Source organism: Microtus oregoni, unplaced genomic scaffold (assembly GCF_018167655.1).
Source record: "Microtus oregoni isolate MIOR12 unplaced genomic scaffold, Mior012 000004F_ref0000308, whole genome shotgun sequence".
NCBI lineage: Eukaryota > Metazoa > Chordata > Mammalia > Rodentia > Cricetidae > Microtus > Microtus oregoni.
In genome coordinates, this window is record NW_024543063.1 from 11,344,391 (window position 1) to 11,370,159 (window position 25,769).

Below are 25,769 nucleotides of genomic sequence, written 5' to 3' on the forward strand. Positions count from 1 at the left end.
ATTTTCATCAGTGAATTTAAGAACTATAACATGGCAGAGATGAGCAACTAATAATTTGTAGTTAACGGCCTCTGACATCATGGCAGAAGATCATGGGGCAGTTATGTTTTTCTTTGTTCACTCTGGGCTTGTTCGGTTTTCCCTCTGAAAGCAGAATACATCATTTATTTGATGGTTCCCAAGGTTTGTTCCCATCTCCATCTCAAGTATTTTGAAGCTCAAAGCAGCCCTGGCCTCTTATGCTTGTGAAATCACAAGTATATAAACACCACAGAATAAATCAAATATAAATTGGTCAAATCTGAAGCTTACAAGGTCACAGAGATGGAAAACAAACTATTTGTAGACAATAGTTTGAGACATCAGAACAGGAAATCTTGGGATAATTACCTGTCCCCTTGCCCTAGGTGAGTCTGGTAGAATTCTTCCCTGAAAGACAGAGAGTTAATGATGGGAGGGTTTTGCTTTTAGTTTGTGAGTGAGGTATTTCTCACCATCTTCTGGATATTTCTGTCTGTATGAAACCTTGTTAAATACAAGCTGTATTCATGGAAATTACTTCTCATGTGCCCCACAGTGAGTCAAGGAAACATTTGGATCCAGTTTTCCTGTCCTGGTGATTTTCACAGCGAGCTCAGATAAGGGATGCCACTTGATCGCCCACAGATTTTAGACATACTGAGGGCTGGTTTCTCACACTCTTCTTTCCCTGCATAGAAAGCTAAATTCTACACTTGTCCAGAACTGTCCTCCTCTATGACCCAGCACAGGGAAGGGTGATCCATGACACAGTTTTTGTCCTAAACCTCGAAATAGCCATCCCACCCTTTGGCTTCAGCATCATTTCCTGCAGACTCCTCTCCCCAACAGCAGTAACTGCAGGTAGGGTAAGAAGTCACCGCCTTGCCCTGGTTAGGGGCTCACACCTGTACTCCCCATGGCTTCAGATGGAGCTCAGCCAATACTTGATGAGCAAACTTTTGTGCTTTATTGTGAGGATGACACAGGGATAGGCCATCTGAGATATGTGCCAGAAACATCTGTGTACCCTACATCGAAGGAAATTGGTCAAGCTATCAAGGAAATCTCCTGGTTTTCCCAATTTACAGCGTTGATAAAAATGAAGAACAAAGAACTTCTTTCTTTCTTTCTTTTTTTTTTTTTTGATTTTCCAGACAGGATTTCTCTGTAGCTTTGGTGCCCATTCCTGAACTAGCTCTTGTAGACCAGGCTCTGGCCTCGAACTCCCAGAATCCGCCTGCCTCTGCCTCCCAAGTGCTGGGATTAAAGGCGTGTGCCACCACCGCCCGGCCAAGCATTTATTTCAAAATTATATCCCTTCTTTTACTTTTATTTTTGGGTAGACGGAGTTGAGGCAGGCCTTACTCTGTAACCTGTCCTGGAACTCACTACAGAGTGTAAGCCAACCTTGATCTCTGAGCATTCTCCCTGCCTAAGTATCCCAAGTGCTGGGATTACAGGTCTGACCCACAATACTCAGCTGTTTAAGAACAAGCATGAGACGACCTGGAAGAAGAACTGCTGGAACATTCTGTAACTGTAAAGCAGGCATCCACATGGGTGCATTATTTTCAGCTATGCAATCATATATTGTTTTCATAACTGGCACTCAATTATATTTAAATTTAATTTAAATTATATTTAAATTTAAGTTTGATTATGTCCATGCGACCAAATTTTCTGCAACTAGTTAATGGTAACGGTTACAGGGTTTTCTCCTACCATCCAAACAATGGTAGTTAATACATTAAAGAGGATTAAGCTATAACACAAGACAGCTGAGGTAACACCCATGTCTGGCAAGTTGGCAACAACCCATGCCATGGAACCTGTCTAAGAAAAATCATTATGGTATTGTTTACGCAGTCATTCTGCTAACATCTGGACAGGTGAATTATACCTTGATTGAAGTTACCAGTCATATCTAAAGAGCTTCTAACCTGTTGTCTCACCCCAGAATAATTGAAGCTGTCTGTCACATAGAAGCTTTTAATTCACCATCTTACCCAGGAGCCATGGAAGCTATCTACCACCAGAATACCTTTATTAAGCATCCCAGGTTCCATCCTTGACAATATATGCTTTGCCTCCAGTTCTTGGATCTTTCACGGTTTCCTCTGATTTCAAACTCCCTGAGAGTGAGCCACTCTCCGTTCTCACTCTGTATACTCTTCTCATGGATGCCTGTAAGACCAAGACCAATTGAGCAGCCAGCTATGAAAACACATGCACTTGGCCCATTATATCCTGGATCTGGGGCTGAGGTTTAGTGTCAGGAGGATGTGCATTTCCTTCTCAGTCATCAGGGGCCACACACCCATCCTGATAGGCAAGGACAGAGAATGACTACCACTGATGTTATCTTTTATGCTTTTCCTAAAAAGAATCCATCTATTTTATGTGTATTTGTGTTTTGTCTGTAAGGGTGTCTGGGTACACCATTTGTTCTTATTGCCCACAGAAGCCAGAAAATGGAATTGAATCTTCTGGAACTGTAGTAATAGATGGTTGTGAGCCAAGTGTGGTTGCTGGGAATTGAGCCTGGGTCCTCTGGAAGAACAGTCAGTGTGCTTAACCACAAAGTGCTCTCTCCACCCTTTGGATTACATTTAAAAGCATTCTACTGTAATGTTAAAAGATTGTCAAAAGCAATGACTCCAAAACGTGACCAGGATTCTTACTCTTTCTTTTACTGTGACCCAGTGTAGTTCTAACTTGTTTTTCAGAAAGGTAAGTGAGGGCAGAAAATTCCATGCTGGACTCTTGTGAATCCAGCCATGAGGAAGCTGTCACCACAGCTACTTCTATAACATTATAGTCCAGGACACGACAGATGGTTATTCCTCATATTTTAGACTCATGACTAGTTGATGTTAAAAGTGATTTAGGAAATGATGTCTACATGGAACAATTAAATTTCATGTAGGCATTTGAACCACAGGGAAAACACTTATTTGTTGCTAACAAAGAACTACTTTGGCGCTAGGGAAACGGTTCAGTGATGAAGGGCACTGCTGCTTTTGCAGAAGACCCAGGTTCAGTTCTCAGAACCCACATGGGGCTCACATCCATGACTCCAGATCTGATGTCCACTTCTGGTTTCCATGGCCACCAGGCACACTCGGTGCATAGACACATGCAGCCCAACACTCATAGCCAGAAAATAAAAGTAAATCTTAAAGAACTGTGCTGTGGAAAGGAAGATCAACCATGATAGAGGACCAGTGGCACTGTACCCTAACAATCACAATTTCCACAACATTTCATTTCCATTATCTTTTTTATCATAACAATATGGTGAGAGAAGTTTTATTCTCATTTCAAAGAAGAGGAGGTTTAGTATTAGGGAGCCTGATGCAGATGACAGAGAAACTGACCTGTGATTGAGCTATGGTTTGAAGTCTCCCCTCCACCAGGGGTCATATATTGAAATCCTGGTACTTGAGAAGGTGGTATGTGAGGTGGCACTAGATCATGGAGGGTGCTGCCTTTGGGAGGGAATAAGACAATTCTCATGGGACCCCAGCCACTGTCTGGCTTCCTGTCTTATGGTGGGATCTCTTCCTCCTACATGTCATACCCCTGCCATAATACCACTTGCCCTCAGTCTCTCTCCAAAGGCCAACATATGAGACTGCCTGATCTTGGCCTTTTAGCCTCTAAATCTTTAAGTTAAATAGAGCAGTCTGACTGAATATTTCAGTAGAGCAAAGAACACTGGACTAATAAACCAAGAGAGCTGAGGTTAGAGTGTATTCAAATTCCAATCCAAATCCTCTGTGTCTTCTTACTCAGCTTAAAGTTAGACAGAGGTTACAGATAACTGACCCACTAAGGTTGATGCTGACTTTCTCAGACACATATACTTCCCATCCTGGTGTGTTAGGCTTACTCTGGTCTGAGATGCTAAATAGGTTTCTTATTGGCCTTTGTCACAAGGGGAACCGGAGGTAGCATGATAAGCCAGGAACATATGACATTTAAACTTGCAAAATTGCACCTTAGGGTACAGCTCAGTGAGAGAGCATTTGCCTCACATGTACAAGGACCTGAGTTTAATCTCAGTACTACAAGAAGGAGAAAAAAAGAAAAAATATGAAAAATGTCCCCATTCCTTCTCCTCTCTGGGGTTTGGGGCAGAAAAGAATGAACACAGCAGCCTGTGACTCTCCTGAGAAATGCTGCCTGGCACAGTGGAATTTTGGGTGCAGTCTGTGAATGAGGCTTTGTAGAGCGCTTCTGTCACTCACAGAATCACAGAATGAATCTCCATGCACCAACCATTTACAAAGAGTTCACTTCACACTTGAGACCTGCTATACTTGTAGGTATCTGCATTTGGTGTGCGCTATAAAGATAGGTTCGTGCATAACTCATAACCCTGGCCCTGGGCTCGGGCAGCTCCTTGGAAGAAAGCCTTTCACACTTTCATTGCTGGGGTGGTTGATTGCACCCTGTGTGTCCCCAAAAGGAGAGCAATGTCAAGAGTTTCTGGCTTCTCTGGACTTGGCCTCTCATGCCCTCTTCTCATTTGTAACTTGACCTCAAACCCTCACTCACTTCAGTAACGGGTGTGACATTGCCAATATCCCGAGTTCCACAAACTGACTCTGGGATGATACATCCCCAACACAGATGCCCACCCCCTACAAAGTGCTATTGTATAGATAAAGAGCACAGATCTGAAACTCACCTTGCGCAAATTTCTCCACATACAGAGTCCCCCGAGCATTACCACAGGTCACCGGAAGCTCAGGACGTCTAAAATCCTCACTGTTCAATATGGGATGTGTTGGACCTGCGCAGACACATTTCACTTTATTCTAGAACTGTGCATGGCTTTTTCTCCACCCACTTCGGTATCTTGTTTCTGCATCTAAAATGCACTGGGTTTTCCCATGAATTAGTTATACACAAAGATATTTCTGTTGTGAATGATTAGATTCTTATAGCTAACAACCTGCTCTGTTCCCAACCTCTGAACTGCATAGTGGCTGGAGCCTCGTTGCCAGAATCCCAGCTCTTAGACTTGTTGGTCCCAGCAGCCCCTGTGTTGTGGGAACTCCTTCAGCCAATAGACTTTAAGATACTGGCCCACTCTGGGCGTGGTCCATGTACTTTAACTGCATGAAAGCATATGTGACCCTTTCTTCTGCTGGATTCGGTTCCAGTTCCCAGTGCTCACAGAGGACTGTGGATTACTACCCTTACTGTGAGTTTATCCCCAAATAAATAAACCTTTGTTAATACTCCTTTCTGGGCTATTGTGGAACTCTTTGGTACTACTACAGTTTGGCGACAATGTGGCATGAATCTACGAAATTGCCTGTCCCTGCTCAGACCCGCTAGGGCCTCCTCCCACCCCATGGAGCTGAACTAACCCTCTGCAGCTGAATTATCGAGGTGGCTCAGTTGAGCAAGGATTGGGTTGGCTTATCCATAGTAGGGACTTGGTAATTTCTAGCCCTCCTACCCCTGTGTGGCTCAGTCTTGCCAGCTAAGTTGCTGAGTAACTGATGCCTGCAGATTCCTGCTGCAACAACTCTGTGTCTTCTCTTACCCCTGTGGTTCATTGTTGCTACCCAAGCTAAAATCTGCTTCTGAGGCCCATCTGCTGTCTGGCCTGCTCTGATCAGGCTGAGCTCTATCCCTGCACCTAGAACACAGGCTTGCATTCCCAGAATGGATCCATGAGAACCACAGGCCCAAAATCCACCCTTAACTTCACAGCTGGCAATTGCCTGCAAGCTCTGAGTCCTTTGACTCAATTGTCTCCATATGAAGGTGTGCCGCTTTTAAAAATTTTTGCTGAGTCTCATAGGTCCCTGATCTAGACCTGCCTTACTGCCACAACTCTGACACCTGCTGGACAATCCGCAGTATTACACCTACAACAGTTTTCTGAAAATTATAAGGGAGGTAAGTTAATTTGATACCTAAGTATCAGATTGATAGGTAAGTAAGTAAGTAAGTAAGTAAATAAATAAATAAATAAATAAATAAATTTGAAGATTGTAAACCAATCCCAAGTTATTTGGAGACAATATCCCCACCAAGGAATATAATAATATTTTTGTTTCTGCTATGACTGGATTGCTACAAGAGCTGTATGACCTGATACATATATTTTTGTGGCCATGGTGGCTATAAGTTTTATTATTCATACTGTATCCTTAGAGAAATGGTTTCATAACAGAGTGAGGAATGAGAGACTTTTAGAAATGATACAGTCTTTATAGACTCGTAATGAGAAGTTATCAGAAAAGTGTCAAATTTTTGAGATTGACCATTAAAATCTGTTAAAAAGGTATGATAAGCCAGGAGACAGAACATCCTACCAGGAAGGCAGTCTACATGCTATCCAAATAATATATATGGATAAGAAGATATGATAAGTGAAAAAATTAAAACCTTGGAATAACATGTGTAGAACGAGAACCAGAAATTAATTGATTTGATGAAGTCATTAGAAATATATCTGTTTTTGTCTTTATCATACCTTTCATTGAATATGTAGTCTGCATATGTCTATATAGATCATGCTTAAGTTTTCCATAGTGAACAATAAATTTCCCTGCAGTAATCTTTGAAGTTACAGGAAGAAGATGGGGCCCCACAACAACAACTCCACCTGGTTTATATGAATTCATGATGCTGATAGCACTACTACAAGACCTGTTTTGAGTGGCAGCTGCACGAGACGGTTCCGACTTGGTTAGCTGAAATGGTGCACATCTTTTTCAACATTCTTGTCGGACCTCCATAAAAAACACTCAGAGACTATTTGCAATTTTACCAGACCAAATATTAATCTTGGAATTTAACCATTGTTTACTTTCACAGGATCCCCTAGAAAGAACGTTGCCCCCATGACAGCTGGAAGCAATTTTAGAGGATGACGTTCCCTCTCCCAGCAAAGTTTGCCCTCAGGTTTAGGGACATCATTCAGGGGTTGGTTATAATTGGTGTATGGTTGAGGGATGGGGAGGAATTTTATAGGCTCAGGGTTCTTCTTGAAAGATATTAGGAATAATTGGATGATGGGATAATATATTGGTATTTAGGAGTTATTGTTTTTAGACAATTATATTGGTATCGATTCCTATACAAAGTTAATATTGATACAAAGTTAAGTTATATTGAATATTGTATGTGTGTATGCTTCTACCTCTGTTTGAAACATTGTGTATGTATTGACATATATATTTACCATATTACAGTGTACACTACTACCTCTGATCAAGATACTTATACATTGTTTGCATTTGAAGGTCATTGTTTTTATTTATTGCACAGTTGTTTATTGTCTTAGTCTTTAAGTTAGATAGGTATTGAGAATTATAGATCAATAGTCATCTATGTTTGTCATATTTACATTTAGGCTAATCAGATTCTTTATATACGTAGAGATTATAATCAGTATAGATAGTATAATCTTCAACCTCTTCAAAGAGCTGTAGAAAATGGCCTTTAATCTAACCTAGAGTTCTGTGGTAGTGAGAGACAATCACTCCTGGCAACACCAATCTACTCCTGAGAGAATGTTGAGAACCAAAGACACTCCACCTGGAGCCTTTCTTCTTGGCAAAACTGGCCTTTGAGCAAAGAAATGCCCATACCTCAACCACTGACAGAGATACAGAGTATCCATAAATGGACAAAACAGGACTGTCATATCATGCCAAAACAGGGTAAGATAGTTTTGACAAGTTTCTTGCCTTTGAAAATGGTATGTCAGTTATGCTAGGCCTTAGCCAAAGTTGGCTGCTTCAACATTGCAAATGAGACTTTGGGTAATTGCCCAGGTAGTCAGTTGTCTCTGTCATTTGTTGCACAATTTGGAAGTTTCTCGATTGCACTTCCTGTTTAATCAGTAATATTGCTTCCCTTCTCAGATCTTTGATGGAGTTGAAGATTAGATAATTGTAGTTATCTTCCTCATGATTTAGCCAAACTTAATTTCAATACATTATATAGACTCCTTGAAATAGAATGTTTAGTAAAACTTTTGTCATGTGTTCCTTGCTTAATATTGTTTATTGTTTGTAATTATATATTTGGTATCTGTTCCTGTTGTATATAGTTGTATTGTGTTTGGATCGATCTTGTTTAGACAAAAGGGGGAGATGATGGGGAAACTATCAACTGATAGTTTTGACCAATCACATTTAGTTAGGGTGTGGCTACCTAGAGTTCAGGTAGAAAAACCTTGGGATGTAGATGCACACACTCTCTCTCTCTATGTGGTGCTCACCAGACCATTTTGGATTTTGGACCTCCCACTCTTATAGCGTGGGTTCCTCCTTTTTTCAATTATTAAAATATAACTGCTATTCTTGAGCTGGTCTGGTTATTTATTGTACAGACCAAATATGCCAATAAAAAAGACAGTGATAAAAAGATTTGAATCAATCAAGGACCTTGTCAGAACTGATAAGCAAGGAGAGGAGGTACAGGCAAAGGACAATAGTAAAGATTTAGCATCAGCAGTAGCTCTTAGTGTCAGAGATGACTACCAAGAGTTTTAGCTACTTATTCTGTTACTACCTCTGAAAAGCCAGCAGATTCTCAATACCCAAAAGTATATACAGAATGTAAATCAGAATCATATATATATATATATATATATATATATATATATATATATATGAAAAATTTAAAAGATATTAAGCAAGCAGTAGTACCTTATGGCACATCTTCACCATATGTGAGGGTGTTGATAATGACATAGGCTTCATGAAATAAGGTTACTCAAAATAATTGGCTTCAATCAGTCTCAGCCATGCTAGAAGATGGACTGTAGTTACAGTGGAAATGCCGTTGGAGAGAGGAGACTAAAGCCCTGGAACATCAAGGTAGAGCCAGAGGAATTGACGCCTCTCAAGATGAAATTCTTGGTGAGGGCTGTTACACTGATTCAGATAGTCAAGCTATATACAATAAACACATCTTGTTCTTGTGCCTTACAGTGTTCTTGTTCTTGCAGCCTTGAATGCTTGGGACAAGATTCAAGAACTAGGAATAAGAATTAAAACATATGAGGTCATGCAAGGCTCAAGATAATCCTTTAGTGACTCTTTACAAAGATTAACTAAGCTGTACAAATAGGGGTATCAGATCCAGAAGCTAGACAAGTGCTTACTGAATCTCTGGATTTTTAAAATGCCAACTTAAAATGCAAAATGATACTTGGACCATTAAAGGTTAGAACAGCACCAATGGATGAATGGATCCTGCACCTAGTCAATGTTGAGTCATTTGACTATAAGGCTGAGGCTTGACTGAGGCTTGGGTAGGAGAAGCAATTTCCAAAGGTATGAAAAGTCATCAAAATATCAAATGTTTTTATTGTGGTAGAATGTGCCATCTGAGAAGGATTGTGGACAGGGCATTCATACAAATAGTGTTTCTTTTGGAAATAACAAAAATAAAAGGTCTCAATCTTTTGGATTTTATAGACAATGAGACAAAGCCCAACACTGGATCAATAAATGCAGATAAATAAGAAAAAAAACAAGGTCAGCTGTCACTACTGGGAAACTCCTTAGGGGGTTTCTCACAGACCCCAGTTCAAATGTGGCCCAGTCATTCTCAGTCACTGTGGGGCACATGCCTCCTCAGGAAATGGAAAAATCCAGTGCCTGGTGTAAAAAAACATATTGCTATTGCTGAAAGAAGAATAATGGAGGATGAATCAAAAGTTCCAGTAGAAAATTGGCAATGTATATTTTAACAGACTTCTATAAATGACATCAAAGACCAAACCCGAGAGTATGAATAAATAATACTATAATTGAAGGATTTTTGAATACAAGTCCAGATGGGACTATTATTACTCCAGAATCTTGGCATCTGGATTGGCCTCTTCAAGAGGCAGATGTTCAGTTCCTAGGAATTGGAACTCTACCTCAATGGATGAATGGATCCTGCACCCAGTCAATGTTGAGTCATTTGACTAAAGCTGAGGCTTGACTGAGGCTTGGGTAGGAGAAGCAATTTCCAAAGGTATTGGTAAAAGACCTCAAATAAAAGACAGCATGCGATGGATTGAATGCATAGGGCCATATGAGGCTAATATATTGGTGAATCTATGGGATCGTGATCTGTTACAACAAAGGAATACCCAGAGTAACGTTTCTGCAGTGTCATAATTGGGCCATAAATCAACTCATGCTCTGGGACGGATATTATAAGGTGCCATGAAAAAGAGTCACCAACCATTCAGGCAGTACAAAACACAGAAGAACAACTAGCAAACTCTCAGAGTTGCCAATGTCCCTACCTTTAAAATGGTTAAGTAAGAAACCTATATGAGTTAAACAATGGCTTTTAACAATAGAGAGACTGCAGGCCTTAGAACAGCTGATATAGGAGCAACTAGATGCTCATCATATTGAAGAATCAACCAGCCCTAGGAATTCTCCTCTATTTCTTGTTAAAAAATCTGGAAAATAGAGAATGGTGACAGATCTAAGAGCTGTTAATAAGTGATTCAACCAATGTGCCTTCTACAATTTGGAATTTCTTTGCCTTCCCTGTTGCCTAGAGTATGGCCTCTTATAGTTATTGATTTAAAATATTATTTCTTTATTATACACTTGCTAGGAAAAGACAGAATGATTTGCCTTCACAGTGCCTACCTATAATTCTAAGCCTACTAAGAGATACCAATGGAGGATTCTCCCACAGGGAATGTTAAATAGTCTCACTCTGTGACAATAATGTGTAAGTCAGCCATTGGAAATAATAACTAAGCAATTTCCTGAATCCATAGTTTACTATCACTTGGACAACATTTTGCTATCTGATTCAAATATCAATACTTTACAAAGAATGTTTGAAGAAGTAAAGAAAGTTTTGCCTAAATGGGGATTACAAATTCCTCCTGAAAAAATACAAAGAGGAGATTCTATCAATTTTCTAGGTTATAAAATAGGTTTACAGAAAATTAAAACACCAAAAACACAAATTAGGACAGAGCAATTGCAGACTCTTAATGACTTCCAAAGAGTGCTAGGAGACATTTCAATCTGTGGCCTACTTCTTGGTTAAAACCTGCTAAAAACAATTCATCTAAAGAAAACCTTAGATAGTGAAAAAGACTTACACAGTTTCAGGGAATTATCATCTTAAGGCAAGAAAGAATTGACTTTGATTTAAGGGAAATTACAGGAAGCACATATGGATAATGTGGATCTGAATCTTAACTTTTTTTCTGGCTGTATCATCCCCCCCCCCAAATATTTCCCTATAGGAATTTTAATGTGGAGGGAGATATTATCTGATAATGGATCTTTTTACCACATAAACCAAGTAAAAGGTAAAAGCCTTATGTAGAAAATGTCTCTTAATTAGATACAAAAGGCTAATTAAGACTTCATCAATTAGCAAGAATAGATCCAGAAGAAATTATACTACCTTTTACTACTACTGAAATTTAAAAATTATGGGAAGAAAAAAGGAACTGTGCCAAAGAGCTTGTAGTAATTTTTTGGGAGAGATTAACAACTACCCCAAAAGTGAGAGAATTCAACTTATAAAGAGAACTAATTGGATCCTTCCTCACATTGTGTGGGACAGAGCAAAAACCGGAGTTCTTACTTCCTATACTGATGCAAATATATCAGGAAAGGCAGGTTAGAAATCAATATATATATATATATATATATATATATATATATATATAGTGTAGTATATATATTACACATCTAGTCCCTTAATGTTCTGCCAGGTTCTCTAGCATAAAGTAATGCAGAAATTGATCAATTATTGATTTGAAATGTGCCAAAGGCATCAGAAGTTCATAAAAAATTATGTCAATAGCAAAGGTTCAAAACAGGACTTTTCTATTACATGACAAGGAGATTATGAAGAGATATCTTATTTGCTTTTTTTTATATAAGCAAAGACCACAACCTGCAAGAAGTAACCCAAAGGATACTCAAAGGAATGAAATATGCTAGATGGATGTGTTCCACTTTGTAGAATATGGAAATATTTAAAACTTTTTTATCAAGTTATTAATGGTCAATTAGAGTACTAACTAATTCTAGAAACATGCTTCATCTAGCCTTCTGTACATGATTTTGGTTTGAGTCTCTATCAGGTAACTAGGGATTATATTTTTGTACTCAGGATGTACATAACAAAATATGGTCCTTTAAACTGTTTGAGATCTGCTGCATATGACATTTAAAATATTTAAATTTTCTGCATAGATCTAAGACCATGCCAAGCAGACCTCTTTGGAGTCTCCAAAAGGAGGATAGGTCCTACAGTGATGATTCAACCAGGACTATGATAACGCCACTAAGCTGAAAACACCACCTAAAGATCAGCTTTGGACTACAAACTGCTCAGAACAATTTCAAGTTAGATAGCTGAGATGATCCAGCATAACAGACTGCTATAGCCAGGACTTGAAACAAGCCCTGTACTTTCTCATTATACAAAGACTGAATAACAAATGATAGAGCTATCTTTCCCAGGACTTGACAATCCAAATTTTCCTTTTCAGGAGCGCCTAAAGATGCCATTGTCACCAGACAACAGAAGTAAACTTAAGAACATGATGCACACATGGGGTAGGGGTAGGTGGTTTCTTAGTCTTTCATTGGGTTATAGATATTTGTCATCATTTAGTGTGGTTGATTAAAAGTTATTATTGGTAGTGGTCAGGAAAAAGTTGAACTAAGGAGATTAGATTCAGAGTTCTTACTTTGAAAAGAAAAAAATGGGATATAAATATAACAGGAAAAGGATAGATTATTGAATCTACTTTTAAAGCAAAAAGAAACTAATAGTCATAAATAGTTTACATTGATGTAGGTTATTGTATATTGATACAATTTTAATATTTTCTGTTAGAACATACTATACATATGCTTCTAATCTTGTTCATGGTATTGTACCTATACAAGTTATTTAACAATGGAATGCAAATTTCTAGTTCTTGGAAGTTATTATTACAAATTATTTAGGATAATAAAGAAATGTTGGGTAGTAGTTAGTCATCTATTAAAATCAAACTTGTAGTCATATTGGGTATGTTTCAAGGTCAAACAGAGATGTATTTCAGATAGACAAATCATCTTCAAACATTTTAGAGATTTACAGAATATGGCATTTAAGATGTTTTAATAACATAGGTTCTTTTTTTTTGTGACAATGAATCATTTCTGCTCCTGACAGCATCATTCACTTTAGAGATGATGATGGGAATTGAAGAAACTCCATATGGAGTTTACTTTCTTTATCATAAAAGTTAGTCACTCAACAAGAAAGTGTCCTTGCCTGGACTGATGACAGAATGCTGTCCCAATTGGAGAAGTAAGAAACAAAGACAAAACTGCTAAACTTTGCAAAGACAGGGTAAGACAGTCCTTCAGAATATCCTGTTTCACAGATAAGTTTGTCATATTTTCTGGACCTGTAGGCCAAAGATGGATGCCCCAACAATACAGAGGAACATTTGATGACTATTCAGGTAGCCAGCTATTTCTGTTATTTCTCAAATATTTTGGAAACCACTTACTTGTACTTCCTGCTTACTCTGTTAATATTATTTCCTTCTCTGGACTCTGAACAAGTTCAACATATAAATAGATATAGTTATAGATTTCCTTGTTAACAGATTCAGAAAAGAATTCCACTAAGAGGCGTAAAGTATATATGGTTGAGAGACATTAAAAGATTATTTTGATAATGCAAATTAGGCTAGAAAGTGAATTAGGTTCAACACTTTGGACTAAACAAAATAGGATAGATAAAGAATGTTTTCTCTGAATTTATCAATTGTTAAAGGGACTAGTCAACCACAAGAACCAACACCCACCCTGATATTTAAATCTTGAACTTGGAGAAACTACAGATGTAGATAATGTTGTGGACATCAGAAACACAAGGAAAGAGCAACCCACATGTGAGATGTGTGGTGTGGTTTTGTTTTGCCAACACAACAAGATAGGATCATCAAGTAAGAAGGACTCTCAATTGAGAAAAATTCCTCCATTGGCTTGTAGTCAAGTTTGTGGGGGCATTTTCTTGATTAATGATTGTCACGTGAGAGCCCAGCCCACCACGGGGAATGTCACTCCAGTATTGGTGGTTATCAGATATATAAGAAGCAGGCAGAGGAAGCCAGTAAGTAGCATTCCCCCATGACCTCTGCTTCAGTTCCTGCCTCAGGTTCCTATCCTGATGTCCCTTCATGGTGGACTATACACTGTAAAATAAACCAAACCTTTTCTTCCTCAAATTGCTCTTGGCCATGGGGTTTCATCACAGCAACAGGAAGGAAACTAGAGCTCATGGGAGGAGACAGCAATGTTAATAGCATCAATGAGAACAGACCATCAGATGAGGAGGTACCTGAGGGTGACCAGGTCAGGCTTTCTTGAGCAGGTCCTAAGGAACAAAAATTAGATGTTTATTTCAGGAGTTGAAGTGAGTTAGTCTCTTTTGACTTTAAAATGCAAGAGATAAAGTGCTCTGGAGCTGACAAGCTCCCCATGATCCCTGAGATCAGACTTGGGCCAAGAGAATAGGCTTTGAGGGTCAGCTCTGGCTTAGTAAAGTCCTGCCTGGGCCACTCTAGCACTGGATGGAGACTTGCATTCATATCAATACATAAAGGATGCCTGCGTGTGTCCCCATAACTTCCTGGCCCACTGGCCTTACCCGAGTTTCTAGCTGACTCTGGACCTCATTTCCTTTCACAAAATGGCCTCTCTGTATATATCTGATGGCTCGTCCCCGTTATACTTTTCATGAGGACTCAGTAGCAGCCTGTCTCCATTTCCTCCCATTTCGAATTCCTTCCTGTATTTTCTCTCTCTATTTTCCCCACTTTTTTTCATTTTTTCCCTCAGATTATCAGTACATGGTCAAGAACACAGACTCTGCCTCCTGAGTGCCTGGATTCTTGCTTTTCATTTGACCCTGTGAACACTCCCCATACAGTCTCCCTCAAGTTTACCTTCTTCACCTATAAACTGGACATCTAAATGATACCAATCCTTGATACCAGCTGGGATGGACAGTAATCAAAAGTAGATGCAACCAAAACAAGAAATTAGCCACATGGTTCCTTCTGCCATTATCTGTTATTCTTTCTGCTCTCATTTTCTTCCCTCTTCCTTTCTCTGTCTCAAAGAATCCATGTGCCCTTCCCCATGCCTCTACCACTTTCTTGCTGTGTATCTTCTTCTATCTATATATCTTCTGGAATATTTTTGCTCTCAAAAAACATTTCTCATATTGAATCTGTTTCTTCTAACATCAAGTGTGAGACTGTGACACACTGAGAAATGGTAGTTTTGGTCTTCTGCCCCTGTTCCTGGCCAGAATTCCTCAAACCGCAATTGAGATCCAAGTGATTAAGGCAAAAAGAGAGTCAATCTACCCTTGCACATAGCCACCCTTCTTCAGGAACACCACAGTGCACATTAGAGAAGTAAAGTTTGGAAAGCCCTTAGGAATGGAGGCTGGTTGCCAGGGGAACAACATATCATGACAGCATTGGAGTGCTGACCTTCAAGGTGAGAAGATCTAGAAGTTGACTTGATTACATGGCTAAACATACCATCCATCATAGCTGTATGATGAAAATTTTATTAAAAATCATAAGAGTCTCTGTACAGAGAGATTTGGGTTGAAAAACTCCATAGTGAAGGAAGGTTTGTGTGCCCAGCGATAACAAGAGAGTGTAGTTTTCTCTCCCTTATTCCTTGGGTTGTCCCTCTCCCATGTAGTTATTATTTGTGTGCATATGTGTGTGGAGAACAGAGGATGACTTTGGCTATCATTCCTCAGGTGACATCAACCTCTTTTTGTAGAGATGGAGTCTCTCACTGAGCTAGACCTCAACAATTTTCATAATCAGTGATCTCAAGGAAGCTGCCTGTCTCTGCCTCCTTGGTACTAGGATTATAGCACCTGCTCCTGTGTCTTAAACTGTTTTTTCTTTACACGAGTTGAGGGGATCAAACTCAGGTCCTGTGCTTGTATGCACTTTGACAACAGAGTCATCTCCCCAATTCCCCTCACCATAGTTATTTTTGAGCTATAACTTTTCTAATGAATTGTAAGCTATAGATTCCTTGAGTTTCATGAGCTAGCAAGTTCTGTAGCCTGAGACACCATGGAAACCCCTGATTTATGTTCAGTTGACCAGAAGCATGGGTCATAACCCAGAATTTGTAACCAGCATCTGTAGTAGACTGCTGTCTTGTGGCCCTGAACCCTTTATCTGAATTTAATTACATCATAAGACACCTTGCTGGTGTCTAGAGAGGTGGTTGGTGTGGGAAACCTCACTCATTACACATCTGGTGTCAGAGACCAGTGCATGTAAGGGCAGGACAAAACAGGACATCACTCTTACAGAGCATTTCCTCTTTTATGTCACCATGGACCACACTGCTTCACCTTTCACAGTTCCATATTGGTCAACTCCTTCAGAGACTTTTCTAAATCACAATTATTTCTGAGTAGTCAGTCTCTTAAAATCTGGCTACTAACATTGGGTTCAGGTTCCTTCATCATGGGTAGCAGACTGACTGTTGTCATGGTTACTCTGGAAGGATCCTACATCCTCCTAGAGGCTGGTCAATTTAGATCTCAAGCACCGCCTCCTTCCAGGATTCGTATATTAGGGGTCTGTCCCTCAGAATGGCACTAGTAGGTGTTGGTGGTACCTTTAATAGGCAGAGCTGAGCTGAAGGAACTTAGATCACTGGAGGTGTAACCTTGAAGGGCACAGGCACATCCTCTCTTCCCTTGCTTCCAGGTCACTAAGCCCTTGCTTTGATGTTATGCCCCATCTTAAGAAATGAGGTCAAACCATTTGGGCTGAAGTCACTAACATCATGAACCCAAATAAATCGACTTCCTAGGTATCCATTTTGTTTTTGAGTGAGTTTTTCTATGTACAATTGGCTGGTCTCAAGCTCACAATCTTCCTGCCCCAGAGTTTAGAGTATCCAGCTTCTCCTGGGTAATATGTCGTAGTGCATGAAGGTAACACCAGACTTATACCCACTCCCGTCACTGCCTTCTCTGTTTTTCCCCCAGTCACACTCTGCTAAGGATCTCCTTTATTTCCTATTTTCTGCAGCAATAAGAAACTCTCTCCGGGTGTAATTACCTTGTTCAAGATTTAGCTGCAAGTTTGGGTCCTGTCTATCATTTTCTTCAAAACACAATTGGTCCTGTGGTAAGACTGAAGTGGGAGGGAGAGGGAAGAAGAGGAGGAGTCATTAGAGATCTTTAGCAGGGACAAAAGGCAACATTTCTGCATTACACATTTAGGAGTTTCAAGTCTTCTGATCAAGTTCAACGGTTCCCACATGACAAAGTTCACCCATCATGTCCTGGGACGGAGAAGACTTCACAAGGGAGACTTTATGCTTCCCATACAGAAAGGAGACACTCAAGGTCAGGAATAAAAAAGTAGAAGACACACTTGTGCTGTGTTCCTATTCCTGTGTTCAGAGAGCAGGGAAGATATATGTCAAAATAGAAAAAAATAGAATCTAAAGATAGCTTCCAGGCTGTCACAATTGTAAGAAGAAATGGGATCTTTCCTGGATGGAAGGTGTAGGATCTGACACATACCAAAGGGAACTTGATGATGGGCAGGCTTGAAAGACGGACAAGATGGGGTTGAAGAACTGGCTCATACATTGTTGATTTCTGTGAGCATGTGGTGCTAAGCTAAGATGGATCCTGCAACCCAGAGCAGAGCTGTCACTCAAGGTGGGGATAGTGAACCTGATGGCCTCCTATGACAATATTATAAGGGCTCCACTGAAGAGACACAGCAGGGCTACCCTACAGGGACTGAGTTCTTCCTGTCCTCTTCTCCATAGCCTGATGTTCATGGGGCTCTCATTGTCTTAGCCTAAATACCCAGCCTACCAGACCTCAGGAGGGTTTCAACTGTAGCCATTAGATATAAGAGTTGTGATGATACATAACATATTAGTTTTTAAACTGTTACATCTCAGATTGTGCTACACTGTATACGGCACATGGTAGATGTTTAATATATGGTTATTGAGGGGAAATAAGGACTGTGATCTCTGAGGGGATTCTAAGCCCAATTACCATTTTTAAATCTTTTAAAAATGCTTTCCAAATCAGGGTATGCCTCCTTATTTTCCACACAGAACAATACCCTTAGAACCTGCTGGTCAAGTCTCTTCTCCAGTACTTCCAAGGCTTTGTAGATCACTTGTTGTACAGGGACCAGGCTTGTACAGGAATCTTTAAAATCCTTAAAAAATTTAAAGGAGAAGGTGTAAGTGCAGGCTTCCATGTCACAGAAAACCTCTAGGAAGCAATAATAGTTAGTGTACCTCAATCCACAACAGACATATCTTCTAATGCAAAGTTTTATATTTGTATGGCTACTTCATGAAACAAGTAAATATTTTCTCTCTCAAAATACTCACTAGTGTCTTCCACCCTCATTTCTATGACATGTAAGAAGGCCACTTTTTTTTAAGAAAGGGAAACTTGGGTTAAGGGTTAACAGTGGGGCTGGTGAGATGGTTCATTGCGTTATAGGCACTTGTCACCAATCCTGATGGTCTGAGTTCAGTCACTGGGATTCAGATGGTGAGAGGGGAGAACCAACTAGCCACAGGCTTGCCTCTGACTTCCACATGTGCACAGGCTCATACACATGCGCACACTCAATAGAAACATACACATGCTTATAAGTAAATAAGTAAGATATGCAATAATATTTTTTAGAGTAGAGGTGCTGGAAAGATGATTCATGGTTGAGCATACTTGCTGCTCTTGCAGAAAACCCTCTTTCAGTTCCCAGCACCCACATGGCAATGCAAGAACACCTGTAACTCCAGTTCCTAGGGATTTGCTTCTGATTTCTGTAAAATATGGGCACCAGGCCCACACGTCTTGTGCACACATAGAGTCAGGAAAAACACTTGTACACATAAAAATAAAAACAGAAGCATTCTTTTTTTTTTCAAGGTTAACTAACAGGGTAGGTGCCCAATGCTGTTCTGTTATCCAGACACCTCCTGTAGGAAATCAGATGTACATTACCTCTGAATATGAACTCTGCTGGAGGGAGGCATAATTATAAGGCAAAAACCAAAACAAAACTGGAGGGATTGGAGAGAGGGCCCAGTTGTTAAGCACACTTGCTGCTCTTGCTGAGTTCCCAGATTGGATTGCTAGCACCCTGATGATGTTCACAACCATCTGTAACTCCAGTCACAGAGGATCTGAGCCCTCTCTTTTGACTTCCAGAGGCACCAAGTGCATAGACATACACGTAGACAAAACACTCATACATATAAAATAATAAAAAGTTTTTAAAAATTTGTCCAAATAAAAATCTCTCTAGTTTGTAATATTCTCAGATCTAGGTTTTTAAAATAGATATTAATTAAAATAAAATGTCCTCATGGAAATTTCTCTAAGTCAGTTCAATAAAATAATTCAACAGTAAATTTAAATCACTTTTAATTTTTTGCTCATTATTTTAGTTTAGTTGAATTTGATTTTCATGAACTCAATGGTTTAAAATGCATGAGACATTGCACATCTATAGAGAACCCTTGTTCTGTTCTGGCTTTTCTTCAGCAATACTCATCCAGAAGGGAACATGGAACACCTTCTCCTCAGATAGAAGCAGCACCATCTCATGAGACCTCTGCTTCTCCTCCCCTTAATACATGGAGAGAAGACTTCTCGAAATATTTACATGATACATATCACTCCCAGAATATATAGGTTTTAAACCTGACTCCAGAATTCTAATTTATAATTGATGAGTGTTTTATTGTTACTAATATCTCTACAAAGTGCTATGAAAATTTTCTTTTCAAAAATTAGGTTCGGGTGCTGGAGAGTTCGGGTGTTGGCTTGTGGTTAAGAAGATGTGTTACTGTAATAGAGGGCCCAGGGTGATTCCCAGCACCCACATCAGATGACCCAAAACAACATGTATCTCCTGTTTCAGGGAATCTAGAGCTCTTTTCTGGACTCTGTAGGCACCAGCACATATGTGAACACACACACAAACATGCGCATGAGCATGCAAAAGCACAAAAACATACATTCACATGAGAAATAAACTCTTAATTTTAAAGTTAAGTCCAACTTTAAAAACCTGCCAATCATCCAGTTTGGCTTCAAGATATCAAAGTGTAACTTAATCTGGAGCGTGTTTCAAGGTTAGAATATAACAAACCCCACTTACTGTGTACATTTTTTCAGTGATGAGACCTCTGTCACGAAGTACCTCAAGAAAAGGAAATGGGTTCTTTATTGCATTAGAAATCATCACTTTATGTTTTTTGAACCACAGGAATTTAGATTCGAAGGGAATCGTCTCTGTGTCCTCATCATCTGTGGACATCCTGGAGGGGGAAATACCATGGGGAAATGATAATCTGGTCCATCAGTCTATATGCTTGTGAAATGTAAGGTTTTATTCATGAAAGAAAGACTGTAAAGGACTAACACACATAAGATAGGTACTCTTGAGTTATCCCCAATAATACAATGAGTCAAGTCCAATAATTTGGCAAGTTCGGGGTTCAATGAGAGAGACCCTGCCTTGCCACTCCCAGAATCAACTTCTGACTTCCATACATGTGTGCACACACATACATGTGCATCTGCACACGTAAGCCCTCATGCATGTGAATGTTTTTTTATGCATGAATGCATACTGCATGTTAACACACAGATGAAAAATAATGTGAAATATAATGTTAAGTATGATTAAAAAATTCCACTACTAGGTGTTCTTATACAGGTGAAAAGGAATATTCTCAATAATTTATATGCAAATATTTCTGGTAGCATTATTGATAGCCAAAAGTTAGGAACATTTGAAATGGCCATTAGTTCGAGGGTAGAAAAATAAAACTGGACAATTAATACAATGAAATACTACTCCTCAATAAAAGGAACAAAATGCTAATATATTCTATGAGTGAATGAATCTCAAAAATCTTTTTCTTAATAAAGGTAGCCAAGACAGAAGGAAATATAGTATATAAATCTATATCTATAAAATGCTCAGAAATGCAATTTATAGAGACAGATGTATGTGTGGTTGCGTGGACTAAGGGGACCAAAACGGACTGTCCACAGCTGTGGAGGATTCTTCTGAGGATGGTAAATCCAAAGTTCCAAACTTGGACTGTGCTGCTGGTTGTAGGCTCCGTAAAATGTCACTGGATTGTATATTAAAATGGGTAAATTTTATAGCAAGTAAATTAAATTCAAAAGGCTGACAACATATGAAAGTGTAAATTTTAAAAGATGAGCAGATCAATAAAGGTGACAGGCTGAATATTTTTTCTTCCTAGTACAGGTAAAGGAGCATATTTTGAATAACAAACACACATTGTGTTCTAACTTGGTGGGTTTTAAAATTTTGTTTGTTTTGTGTTTTTTGTCAACTAGACAAAGCTAAAGTTATTTGAAAGGAGGAACCTTAATTTAAAACAGGAAGGCTTACCTCCGTATTGCCTGTAAGGTAGTCTCTGGGAAATTTTCTTGATTGGCGATTGATGTGGAAGGGCCTGGTTCACTGGGGGCATTGCCACCTGGAAAGTTGGACCTGGTATATTTAAGAAAGCAAACTGATCAAGCCAGAAAGCAGTGTTACTCCATAGTTTCTGCTTCAATTTCTGCCTCCAGGTTCCTGCCCTGACTTCCTTTGTTGAGGACTGTGTTGTGGATGTATAAGACAAAAATCCCTTTCCTCCCCAAGTTGGTGTTGGTGTTTATTACCGCAGTAGAAACTCTAACTTCAACACTGTATGACTGGATGTTTCCATAGTCTAAACAAGGATGTCAGGAGGTGACAGACAGCACTTAGGTTAAAAAGACATCTTGCTAATGTCAGGGTGTCTATAAGTTTAATCAACAGTACAGGACAACCAGCCAGCAACTAACTATCCCACACACACAATAACTGGAGGATGAGGCTGAACCTTACCCTTCGACCACAAACTCACATAAAAAGGACAAGAGAAGCAGTCTCACTTTGACTGCACTGCCCCTTGCTCAGGCTGGAACAGGCCTTACCAAGGTGAAGACCCTGGACCTAAGGTTTAATCAGAACCAGATGAGAACATACAGCTCCCCAGAACTCTCAGGTGCCTCTGGGAGGCCTCCATCTTTTTGCCCAATGAAGAACACCGAATGACTCAGCAGCAGACCACTAAGAAACAAAGAACAGGGCAGTGATGACCAGCCCTTCCTAGACAGCATTCCAGTCTGGTCACAGAGTCAGCCTACTACCCAGAAGAATTTGCTGATTCTGCATCACAATAGATTATAGAGTTGGCTCCACCCATCCAAGGAGCCAAATAGCAAGTCACCCCATCTGGATCAGAGCCTAGCCTATGGCTTCACCTAGGCCAACAGACAAGCTGGCAGCCTGCCTAACTTTAGAATATATACCCTCTAGTACTGACAGACCAAGGATCCCACACACAATGGGTAACCAAACTAACACTTTCCTACCTGCAGAGTTTAGCTTTTTGTAGTCATGGCTAAGGAACCTAAACTGCTGACTAGTCTGGTCTCTGAGCCGAGGTCATACAATTCATGGAGAGGAAGCCAACCTTTCCACAAATGTCAGGCATTTCACGTCACCCCACGTTGATGAAGCAAACAGAATGCTTCAATATTTGCAAATAGGTGAATCGGCTGCATCACATTAATAGAAGGGAAAATGTAAATCATGTCTCACCAGAGGGGCAGAAAAGGTATTGCACAAACTCAGCATGCTTTCGTGATAAAAACAGACCTCTCAAAATTTAGCCTAGAAGAACTGTACTTTAGTATAATAATGATCACATAGGAGAAAGCCATAATACTATTCTCAAGAACAACAAGTTTAGAGCTTTTCCCTTTGAGGTCAGGGACAGTGAAAGGGTGTTCACTCTCAGCATTCTCTCTTTATACTGTACTAGAGGGAAGGAATGAAGGAAAAGAGGAAAGGAGGGAGGATGGAAATAAGCAAAAGTGTTTGAAAGTAACTATATATATATACATACATATATATGAATATATATATATATATAATTCCATAGATTATAGACACAGATTAGTATTAATTAATAAATTTAGTAAAGTTACAGTTCAAAAGTCAACATACAAAGTAATACATCTGGAAAAGAAATTAGAATTCCTTTTTCATTAAAGAGAAAAGTGTGTATATGTGAGAGACACACAGAGAGAGATGGAGAATGGAGAACTACTGACTCGTGAAATAATTCTTTTGTGCGCTGCCAAGATTTGTCACTTGGATTGGTTTAAAAAATGTTAAGTGTCTTGTAATCAGGCAGGAATTATAGGGGAGGGGGACAATCAACCTAAGAGAATTATGGGAAGAAGAAAGGTTGAGTTATAAGAGATGCCAGTGAACCACAGAGATATCAGGATATATAGAAAATGAACTAACAAGCCATGAGTCACATGGCAAAGCATAGGTAAGAAATATGAGTCAATTTAAATGTAACAATTAGGTAGTAATAAGCCTGAGACATTGGCCAAGAAATTGTAATTAATATTAAACCTCTAAGTAATTATTTGAGTACAGTTGTGGGATAAAAATCTCTGCCATCAAATGGTGCCCACATGGTACATAGATCCTCATAAGACCTAAAAAGTCTTGAACAAAAAAGGTTCTAAACGCACAAAAATGGAACCAGATACAGCTTTATAGTCACATAATCTCTGGCCAGCTGCAATGCAGAGACGTGTCATTCAACAGCTGCCCAAGAGACAGAGACAGCTGCCAGCTGCCAGCTGCCGTGAACTAAGTGGCAGTGGTTTCTCGCAGTTTCTCACATGGGTCCCAGTGCAGAGTGGCTTCTCCCAGCCCCAAATTAACAAAATCAGAAATGAAAATAGGGACATAACAACAGACACAGAAGAAATACAGATGATCATCAGGTCATAGTCTGAAAACCTGTACTCCACAAAATTGGAAAACTTAAAGGAAATGGATATCTTCCTGGATAAATATAACTTACCAAAATTAAAACCAAATTAAACAGACCTATAACTGTTGAAGAAATAGAAACAGTCATCAAAAGTCTCCCAACCAAAAAATAAATAAATAAAAGAAATAAAGAAAAAGAAAAAAAAAAGCCCAGGACCAGAATTCTACAAGACTTTCAAAAAAGAACTAATATCCAATACTCCTCAAATTATTGCACACAATAGAAACAGAAGGAACAATCCCAAATTCTTTTTATGAGGCTACTCTGATAACCAAACCACAGAAAAAGAATTACAGACCAATCTCACTCATGAACATTGATTCAAAAATACTAGATAAAAATACTGGCAAATAGAATCTAAGAACACATCAGAACCATCACCAACCATGATCAACTTGGTTTCATCCCAGAGATGCAGGGATGGTTCAACATACAAAAATCTGTCAACATAATCTACCATATAAACAAACTGAAAAATAAAAAAACATGATCGTCTCATTAGATGCCAAAAATCTCTTGACAAAATACAACATCCCTTCATGATAAAGGTCTTGGAGAGAGCAGGGATACAAGGAACATACCTAAACATAATAAAGGCAATATACAGCAAGCCAACAGCCAAAATCAAACTAAATGGAAAGAAACTCCCTGCAATTCCACTGAAGTCAGAAACAAGGCAAGGTTGCTTATGCTCTCCATCTCTTTTCAATATAATTCTTGAGATCCTAGCTAGAGCAAAAAGACACCAAAAGGAGATCAGTGGGAAACTAATGGGAAAAGAAGTCAAACTCTCACTGCTGATGATATGATAGTTTACATAAGTGATCCCAAAAATTCTACCAAGGAACTTCTATGACTCATAAACACTTTCAGTAATGTAGCAGGATACAGATTAACTCAAAAAAAAATCAGTAACCCTCCTGTACACAGATGACAAAAAGGCGGGGGAAAAAATCAGAGAAACAATACCCTCCACAATAGTTACAAATAACATAAAATATCTCAGAGTAACACTAACCAAACAAGTGGAATACTTGTATGACAAGAACTTTAATCTTTGAAGAAAAAAATTAAAAAAGACACCAGAAAGTAAAAAGATCTCTCATGCTCTTGGGTAGGGAGAATTAACAGTAAAAATGCCAATCTTACCAAAAGCAATCTACAGATTCAATGCAATGCCATCAAAATCCCAGCAAAATTCTTTGCAGACCTTGAAAGAACCATACTCAAGTTCATATGGAAAAGCAAAAAAGAGAGAAAAAAACAGGATAGCCAAAACAATCCTGTACAATAAATAACAGAACTTCTGGAGGCATCGCAATCCCTGACTTCAAGCCCCACACCTGTAAGAACTGATGATAACTTATGCTGGAGAGGTTGTGGGAAGAAGGGAACACTTCTGCAAATGTATCGCAGGACTGGAGTCCCAAAGAGAGTCAATTACAAGGATAAACAGTAGCAGCTTTAGAATTGCCAGTGCCAGGTGATCATCACAGAAGCAGCAGCTACTGTGAAATGGGGCAGGCTGAGATCTAAAATGCAGGTTATGTATAGGTGTCGAGGGTGGGGCCAAAGAGATGATCTAGGCTTCTCAAAAAAAGGAGGAACTCTATGTTTGATATTGCAGGAAGGCATTTGAAAGATTTAAAAATTTTTAAGAACAGTTTTTACAATACTTAAATTTGTAAGACTATGGGACATTTGTGCTTATAAATTGTTTTATATTGTTAATACTTG

At 39.2% G+C, this 25,769-nt stretch overlaps 1 protein-coding gene across 1 annotated transcript; it reads right to left on the bottom strand.

The window, feature by feature from the left end:
* Nucleotides 1-117: 117 nt before the first annotated feature.
* Nucleotides 118-21,581, bottom strand: LOC121446918 (nuclear autoantigen Sp-100-like). Its single transcript, XM_041649815.1, has 9 exons — nt 21,533-21,581; nt 20,261-20,420; nt 18,130-18,298; nt 17,168-17,242; nt 14,392-14,427; nt 4,715-4,819; nt 2,063-2,205; nt 391-429; nt 118-144 (listed from the first exon to the last, which is right to left on the bottom strand). The coding sequence occupies exons 2-9, from the start codon at nt 20,417-20,419 to the stop codon at nt 118-120; spliced, it is 753 nt and encodes a 250-aa protein (XP_041505749.1). The 5' UTR covers nt 20,420; nt 21,533-21,581.
* Nucleotides 21,582-25,769: the final 4,188 nt, after the last annotated feature.